Source organism: Camelus dromedarius, chromosome 15, assembly GCF_036321535.1.
Source record: "Camelus dromedarius isolate mCamDro1 chromosome 15, mCamDro1.pat, whole genome shotgun sequence".
In the NCBI taxonomy this organism is placed as follows: Eukaryota; Metazoa; Chordata; class Mammalia; order Artiodactyla; family Camelidae; genus Camelus; species Camelus dromedarius.
The window spans coordinates 1,222,099-1,231,483 of NC_087450.1; the positions used below are offsets into that span (position 1 = coordinate 1,222,099).

The following is a 9,385-nucleotide window of genomic DNA, read 5'->3' on the forward strand; positions in this document are numbered from 1 at the left end:
TAATCATGTCCTTTTATCACTGTGACTGCTAGACTTCATTTCATAGGACCTGATATATAGTAACCACACAATAAATACTTACTTACTGAATGAATGAATGAATGGCCAAGGCAATCTTCACAGCCAAGGCTTCCCCATCCCAGCTCAGTATTCTTTCTGTTATATCAAAGAGACTCTGCCCCATGAAACAATAGACCCTGCACGTTATAACAAATGTATACAAATAATAGGAACTATTATTCAAAGAGACTAGCACTACTGTTCTCACAGTTATGTCACATAAGTACTGTATTAAAGCTCGTTCTGATTTGTATAAATAACAATGTCTGTCACCAGTTTAAATATCAGTGATTTAGAAAACAAGTTATTGATTTATCTACTTATCAGAAAACATTATGACAGATCTATTTACATACCTCTTTTGTCAGTTTATATACCAACTGGAAAAGAAGGGGTGTACAGTCAACTCTGAGAATATAATTGCCTGCAAATTAAATGAGAGTATTTTAATACCTCCAAATGGACTTCAAACCTATATTTAATTCTAACTTTATTTTCTAATTATAAACAAGATATAATAGACTTCAAATTGAAGGCATCATTCCTGGAGAATAAAAAATAGGGTGGACCCTAGAGAGTAATCATATTAAATGAAGTATGTCAGACAAAGAAAGGCAAGTATCAAATTATATGACTTATATGTGGAATGTAAAAAAAAAAAAAAAAGATACAAATGAACTTATTTACAAACCAGAAATAGACTCACAGACATAGAAAAGAAACTATGGTTACCCAAGGGGAAAGGGGGAAGGGGAGAGATATATGATATGTTAGGAGTTTGGCATTAACATATATACACTATTATATATAAAACAGATAAACAACAAGGACCTACTGTATAGCACAGGGAATTACATTCAATATCTTATAATAACCTATAATGAAAAATAATCTAAAAACAATGTATATGTATATATATAACTAATAACTTTGCTGTACACCTGAAACTAATTTTACAAGTCAAATATACTTCAGTAAAAATAAATAAATAAAATTTTAGAATAGATAGATAGATAGGTAGATACATAGACAGACTGTCTGGCTAAAACTAAAACACAAAGGTGGAAATAACTCTTCAGGAGTCAAAGAGGCTGCAGCACACACTCAGGATAGGAGACTGCAGAGGCGGACTCTGCTGCTAAGGTCGCAGCTCCCACAGTAACAGTAAGGGTCATTGCTCATTACAGCAGCAGCACTTAGGGGTCTTTGGCAAAGGAAGTGGTAAGGCCATAATGTTCATTTTTTATTCATTCATTCAATTCAATATCAAGACATTAGACTAGAGCATGTCAGTAACTAACATGTGTCCTGTGACACTTACCTAAAAATAAATGTAATACGGTGAAAGCCTACAGATGCAAATGCCACATGTCAGGGTTAAAAGGAAGTCTGTAGTGGGTGCTTATTTCAGAGTCATTCCAATACATACAGGAAGTATTTCTGTATGAAATATTTTAGCCCAACTTAAAAATAGCTCCGCAGGAAGAATGTGAAAAGTACTAAAGTTTTAAGTAGTAATCCAAGATAGGCAAATGGCACACATACTAAAGAAGTCAGGATCAATAGCTTAGTTATGAATCATAATCATTTTCTCTCTGGTAAAATGGAAAAATGGAGGTATTATTGAGGCATCTCATAGAAAGAGGATAATCTTAGTTTATGAGTTGGAGTTGATAGACTTAAATGCCAGTATACTATTTAATGACAATCTGAAGTAAAATTTACCTTCTGTGGATGAGTTTGCATTGATATATGCAACCCCTCTCTCCTGGAGTGTTTTCACATTCTCCTGTAGTTGAAGCAAAGTGGTCACTTAACTCACAGCATTTACAATTGTGGAAATACAAACAAAACAAATTAATTCAATAAAAGAGTGGTCTGCAGATACCATTATAAATCAAATGCCTATGCCTCTGACCATAATTTTAAGAAAATGCTATTAACTGTTTAACAATATTAATGCAATTAAAACAAGAAAGAAAAATATTAATGATGCTGTAGCCACTGTTCATAGCAACAGCAGGGAGACCCAGAGGAAAACTGTCCCTGATCCCCTGCACCATAATATGAAGGGGGAAGGCTCGGAGATGCTCAGCCTCACTCTGTATCTAATGGATGAGAACTGCTCAAAGTAAGTCCTGGAAATCTGTATTTTTAAAACGTGTCCTTGGCAATCATTAAATACATTAAAGTATGAGATCCCTTGATGTTGGGGATCCAAGTAATTTTACCATATTAAAAGTGAGGAAGCTGGAAATTTGATTTATCCAGAATTTTTTGAAAAAGAAGACACTGATGAAGAAAAAAAAAGAAAAAAGAAAGGAGAGGATAGAGAAAAAACTAGAGGGAGAGAAAAGTGGCTATTAGGACAAAAATACAAAAATAAGACATTTCTCTCTCACACACACGTGCACACACATTCTAGAAAAACACAGCAGAGGAAGACTAACGTCATCACACACAGATGGGAATATGCAGAGAGAACTCTTTTCTTCTCTTTCTCTCTCTCTAGCTTGCTACCTTATAAGAGCAGTTACAGTAAAAACATTTAAAGCTGTGAGTGGTCATCCCACAAATGAGGATTCTCGTCTCTGCACATGGGATAGATGACAGCTGATTCTGCTGAGTTTCCATTATGACAGAGTTACAGTAGAAATAAAGAAGATTCCTTAACTATATGTAAAGAAAGTAAATGTGCTGCTGAATATGATCAAGAAGCTAGTAGAAAATGGGAAACAATATTCAAATTGTCTTTTAACTCACATGAATTTAAATTAATGCAAGGCATATTATCTTATATCTTGGTTTATTTTACCTATATTTTAAGTTGCTTAGATTATAGAAAGACACATGTATTTCTATATACATGTATTCACAAAAAATTACATATTTCTAAAAGTAAATGACCTTAATGAATAAGAGCTGATTCATCTAAATAAGTGTATTATGAAATGCATGTTCGTAATACCAACATAAGACTTTGCAATATAAATGGAATAAAATGTGATACAAGTAACTGTGATTTTATTCCCATACTTATTTGATTCATATTATTATTTTAAAGTATGAGGAAATGATGCAGAAGGAAAGCATTTTAAAAACCAGACACAATGGCAAGAAAGATATGACATTCTTTAAATCATTTGGACTCATAAATGATGAACAAAACAGAGGATAGTCAAAGGAAAGTGCACCTGCCTTTAAAAAAATACACAAGCCTACCTTGAACATTTAAGAACTAAGAGTTACTGGACAGAGAGCCTAAGGGAAGAAGATGAAAGAAGGGGGCCTATGAGAGACACTTTAAAATAAAGCATTAAGAGCCAGTGACAAATGAAAATTAATCATAATTGAATTAAAAGTAAATCATTGAAATATTAGAGTAATTCAATTTACAAAATCATTGTATTATACTTCCCAATCAGGCACTTTTGTAAATGGTAAAATATACCTATGGTTACAATTTAGTATGGAATCCATAAAGGAAAAACTATAATCAGAGTATAGTCATCTTAAAAGAGCATGTTGTTTTCCTAGATAAAAGAAATCCAAGGAAACTGTAAAAACTTGAAAATTAATGCCAAGGATCTATATCAGCTTTTTGATAAGCTAATTCACTTGTCAGAAGCAGCTTCCTAGGTTTGACTATTTTCTGAGCTTACAGATTTTACTTATTTATCACAAAACAAATACAAATAGAAACTAAAATATTTTAGCAATAATGAAAAAATTGGTTTGTGCCCAGTAACTAAGAGGTTGTTCTGTTTTGCCAAACTGATGTAAAAGCAAAAACAAACTCTATTTCTTAAATTTTCTTGAGTATTTATATAAATTAAAACCATATCAAGTAATGGAACACATCTGTGATTACCCTGAGATACATGTTGACCAAGAAAATAAGAAGTTTTCTATCTTAGTTACCTCAACCCATTTGTGGAACCCAGAAGTCCAAATTCTTCTGCATCCTAGCTGGCAAACATGGTAGTTCTTCTCGGTCTCCAGCCTGTAATCATTGTTAACATACATGGTTAGGTACACCTGCCTAAAAACAAAGGAAAATTCACTGAGTTACTTTCTGTCGTCACTTGCCAAGGAAACATTATTTACCTCTACTAATCAGTTTTCCAAAATTCTAGACAACTTCTTACAAACCAGCAGCTCCACTGGTTGGGTCAATACCTCCAAATAGCCAGGAGTCCTGATAACCTCCCAGAATAACACACCTGTCTGGAAAGGAAGACATTCAAAACAATGACAACTTAGAATGTATTATAAAGAAGAGTAATTTATGTTTTTAAATTAAACTTTCTCCTGCTTGAGTTTCCTCCATCAAAAACCACCAAGGCAGAGTCTCCTTTTAGAATTTACCTTTTTTTTTTTCACATTTAATTATATCACATCAACCAGGAAAAAAATATCAAGAGTTGATTAAAATTCATCTTCTCTTACTCCTGTAATCTTTGTAAAAACAAAATGTTTTAAGACATTTTAAAAAATTCACCAACTCACCAGGTTTCACAGCTCCTCAGATAGTTCTGACTACATCGTAAACGCTTGTGATTTTCTTGATGTTATGAACATGCATTTTAATCTTCCTAGAATTTCACAAAGGAAACAAATTACTTCACATAGAGCATTATGTCTAACAGATTCCTTCCAATGTTTTATTATGATAAATCTCAGAAGTACAGAAAACTGTTTAATAGGATGATAAATTCCCATATGCCCACCACCTAAATTCAATCATTGTTAATACTGTTGAACCATTTGCAAGTGAGCTGCACACATCATGACATTTCTCTCCTATGTATTTAAGAATGCACCTTAAGGTCAAATTAAAAAAAAAGTATCAGTATTTTATGTTTTTCCTCCCTCATAGCTCTATTGTTGGTATTTATTTAAACTTCAAAATACTCTATTATTCAACGTGACAGAGAATCTTGTTTTTAGCAATTTAAAAAAAAAAATTGTGTATTTGTCCATTTAGAGCTCAAATCAATTAAGGGATATGAGCCCCAGGTGCTTTTTTTTGATATTTTGACCAGGGAAAATTTCTGTTTCTGAGTTTTCTCTTGAACTGTTACTGAAGCTACATGCTCTTTGTTTTCCCTGTGTCTGTATGTCTGTTTATAAATCAGAAAGGCCTACACTTTTCATTGTGTACCTCAAGGGCATTAATACATGAGATAATAAAGTCTCCTATGTTAAAGGAACTCTGTTCTAATTGAGTTAAATAAGCATTTACATAATTTTTTTTAAAAAATTCTTATAAAATAAAGTTGAATTTCTAATATCTTAAGAGTTCTGAAATTAAAAAAAAAAGCCTCTTATAGAACTTATAGAATACTTGCAGACTCCAAATTCACATAGCTAAGGCAAGTCATTAACCAACAAGACTGATTTAACCATTTTAGTTTAATAAAAACAGCTGTATCCTCTCTGATTCATCAGTGTGAAGTTCCCTTTCCCTCTACATTTCAAGCCAGTCAAACTAAAGTTCTGATCATGCCATGCTGTTTCCCAACCTTGCACAAGCTGTCCTCTGCAGCTGGCATTTACTGCCTGTCTTGATTCCATGGAAATCTGTTTGTGTAAAATTAAGCTCAATGAGCACACGTTCCGTGGTCATGCCTCCTCTACACCAGTGCTGCCAGGGTTAGTAACAGTAATGACTATAATGATAAGTATATGGAGCTATGTGACAGTTACGCGCTCACCACTGTGACCATCTAACCCACCCCCACAGGAAGTGACCGGTGAGCTTCGCTCCTTCCCCTCTTCTCTCCTACTCCTTCCCTTAAGTTAACCTAGTGTTTTGCATGCATAGCGTTTTGACAGTTATCTGAAACACTGTTTCAAAACGTCAGTTGAAAAGAGAAGATAAAATCTTACACCTGGACCCACGAAGAGAGGGGTGGGGAGTGGCCCAGAGGAAGCCGAACCGGAAGCGCGGCCTCGGCTCACAACACAGCCCCGTTCCTTCCCGAGTTTCGCAGCCGGGAAAGCAGATGCCTGGGGCCCAGACCTCCTCGGGGCCTTCGGGGGAGGCCGAGGGAGGGACGGAGACCTGCGCAGGACGGGGGAGGGGCTTGGGGACGGCGGGTGGGCCTGCGGCCCTGGGGTCGGGGTCCGCAGGGACTCACCGTCTGTGCAGCAGCTCCTGGGCCACGGCGGGGCGGGCGGCGGGAGCGGCGGCGGCGCCCGCTGAGGGGGCTGAGGCGGTACCGGCTGAGGGGGCTGAGCCGGCGGCGGTACCGGCTGAGGAGGCTGAAGCGGCGGCGGCGGTTCCGGCTGAGGTGGCTGCTGCTGTTGCCGGAAGGACTTGAGGGACTCCAAGGCCTTCACTGGCTTTTCCAGGGTCGCCATGGCGGCCTTCTGCCCCCGGGGACAGACCCGGGAGTCGCCGGGCCGACTGGCAGCTCCGGTCAGAAGCGGTGGCAGTGAACGGGGGTCGGGGCCGCCAGCAGGTGCGGGACCCAAGCGCCCAGCCATCTTGGAGCCGTCCCGACAGCCCCCGCGGCCCTGCGTCCTGCGTCCTGCGACGCTCCGCCGGTGGGGCGGGGCCGGGCCGCGGGATTGACAGCCGGAGGCAGCGCCCTCCGCCAATGGCTGCCGCGCCCGCTCCTTGGGCTCAAAGAGCCGCCACGGCTGCTTGAATCACTGCGTTCTTCCCGGCGAGCGGCGAGGGGCGAGGGGTACTGCACGGAGATCGAGAGGGCGGCCCGGGGGCGCAGTTGCATGGCACGGCGAGGAGGGTGGGGAGGGCCGGGTGACTTCTGATTGAGGGTCTCTCTCGGCGAGGGGCGTCCTCTCTCGGCGGAAGCCCCTCTTGGAGATGGGCGTCCCCGGCCGATGCCTCGCGGGTGGCAGGGAGGGCGGGCAGTGGGCTGGGAGCCCGAGACCCCCGCGGGGCCCTTGCCAACCCCGCGGCGCTGGCGGAAGGCGGGCTCGCCGGACAGCCTGCAGGGGAGGGAGGGGGAAGTGAGCTCGCCCCGCGCGGAGCCAGAGGACCCTCAGGGCGGAAGCCCAGGTGTGGAGGGAGAGGGGCCCTGGGGGGCAAGTCTGCAGCCGGAGAGGGAGCGGAGGGGATTGGGGGAGGCCCTGGGTCAGGCATGGGTGGTAAGAAGTTCCCTGGTCAGTGCCTGCTGCCAGAGAGGCTGGACAGGTGCAGCGAGAAGCAGCTTTGACCCCTGAGATGCACCTCCCAGCAGATCCCAGCAGATAGGTGCTGACACGGTCTTCCTTGGTGCCTGTCACCGAGGGTTTCTGGTCTCCGGACGCGTGTGGGGCTCTGGGCTTTCCTCTGAGTGAGCCCTTGCCTGATAGCCGACTCTGCTTCTGACACTTGAGCCGCCCGCCTGGGCCTGCGCGCCGGCTCTCGTGTGCGCGTCCGGCTGACGTGGCCAGTGGTGCCACGGAGCGGAGTCCCTTTACATCTCTAAGGCTGGGGTATTTTCCTAGAGAGAAGTTTGGCTTGCCCCGAAAGTACCACCTTCCCCCATTCCCACCCACAGCCATTCAGAAGTAGAGGACCAGCATTGAGAGTCTAGGATCAAAGAGCTATGCTTTGCTTCCATTACCACAGCTTCGGTGAATGTGCACCATCTCTCATCCTTCACTGCATATCTCTATTAGAGTCCTTTCATCACAAAGGCAGCAAGATGAACAGTGGGCTGGGCTGTCCCTCCTGATCTAGCAAAATATGATTTCAGTTTTTTGGACCTCTGCAACCCTCTTGGACTAAACAGATTTCCACTACTTAGCAAGATGATATTCCTTTGGGCTCCAGGAAGGGACTGCGGCATTTCCCACAACTGCAATTAATTTCTCACACATGTGGTTAGTTAATTAGCTTCTGTCTTTCCTGCAAAGCTGTAAGTGCCTTAAGGGCAGGGACCCATCACTTGATGCTACTTTCAAGGCACAGCCAGCTCCTCGCTGTCACCTGCTGGCCCACATGATTCCTCCCCTCCTGCCTAAGGGCCTCTGAGCTTGCTCTTCCCTTGGCCTGCAGAGCTCTTTCCCAGACACCTTCACAGCCTGCATATTCCCCTCACCTGCTGTCTTTTTCTCCTTAGCACTTACCCCTGTCTAACAGATTGTACATTTTGCATATTCTCTTGCTTGGGTTTCTCTCCCAACTAGAATCTTTATAATGTCCCTATATTTCAGGAAATACAACCTTGAACAAATAATTAGATATGCCAAAATATTATTGCTATAGTTCCTTACATGTAAAATTTGGATTATTTTTGACATAATGTGATTAAATAACAATCTCTTAACTGTCAGGTACACAGTAGGACTCTATTCTAAAATTATAATAGGCTCACCCTATTTGGAAATGGCTATGGCCCCAGGTTTTATCAGCCTGATACTACTAATGTTCAAATTAAAAATTTTCCTTTACTCACTCTTTGGATGAAAGTTGGCTTTCCTTATACACCAGGCTACATGCTAACAAACTCATAAGCTACAATAACAATCATAACTGTCACACAGACCAGAATATTCCTATCAGCCCAACTCTTACTGATGCATATTTTAGTCTGTGTGACAGTTACAATTCTAACTGTCCATTAGTAAACTGGCATTCTGGTTTTTAAAAAATAAATTACTTTCTCATTCACCTTTGTTTATCTTGCCATGAAACCACCTGGAGCGAGGATCATCTTGCAGCAAATGATACTGACATTGTTTCTTGTGGGCTGACACATATGGCGGCAATGGCCGGAGCAATTAAGGACATGGATAAAAATTAGGTGGCTTGGAGAAGGCAAAATAGGAGCAATTAGGTTGTTGGAAGACACTCCCATCAGGAGATGATGAAAAACAATATGGTGCCCCATTAATTCTTTCACCACCCGGAAGAACCCAGGAAAGCTGATTCCAAATTCAATTCCAAAATCAAGTGATCTTTAAAAAAAAAAATCAAATGCTGGATATTGTCCACAGTTGGGAAAAATAATTTGCAAATTCATCATAGTTTCTTGGTACACAGTTTGTCGTGGTTGGATTACACGTTCTCTGTTCAAATGAAGCTACTAATATTAAAACAAGTGAAAAGGTTTTTGAATTTTGATGTTTGAATTTCATATTGATATTTTCAATAATAGAGACAGATTCAACCAACATTTTGATGTTGAATATAACTGTAATTTACTCATAAGTAGAACTTCAGTAGTTGTCTCCAAAACAACACTTCAACTGAGTGCTAGCAAAATATTGATTCATTTCTGAATTGTTTTTTCCCAAATGAAGACTTAATTCTTGTCTTTCAGTAAAATATATAGTCAATGCCCCATTTTCTCTTTTGTCATTAATC

General features: G+C 40.9%; 1 protein-coding gene across 8 annotated transcripts in view; it reads right to left on the reverse strand.

The window, feature by feature from the left end:
• SMR3B (submaxillary gland androgen regulated protein 3B) overlaps positions 1–6,744 on the reverse strand; it is a 23,806-nt gene extending 17,062 nt beyond the window's left edge. For 3 of the 8 annotated variants that reach the window (XR_010384092.1, XR_010384091.1, XR_010384090.1), the window contains exons 1-6: positions 6,204–6,580; positions 4,570–4,655; positions 4,168–4,287; positions 3,982–4,063; positions 1,786–1,849; positions 417–484 (exon numbers count right to left, since the gene is read on the reverse strand). Coding sequence is in view for 2 of the 8 variants with exons in the window: in XM_064494270.1 (XP_064350340.1) it covers positions 4,600–4,655; positions 6,204–6,552 (405 nt within the window). In the remaining 6 variants the exon portion in view is untranslated. Of the gene's footprint in view, positions 1–82; positions 198–416; positions 485–1,785; positions 1,850–3,981; positions 4,103–4,167; positions 4,288–4,569; positions 4,656–6,203 lie in introns of all 8 variants that reach the window. The other 5 variants (XR_010384089.1, XR_010384088.1, XR_010384093.1 and 2 more) reach the window with 5 other exon arrangements.
• Positions 6,745–9,385: the final 2,641 nt, after the last annotated feature.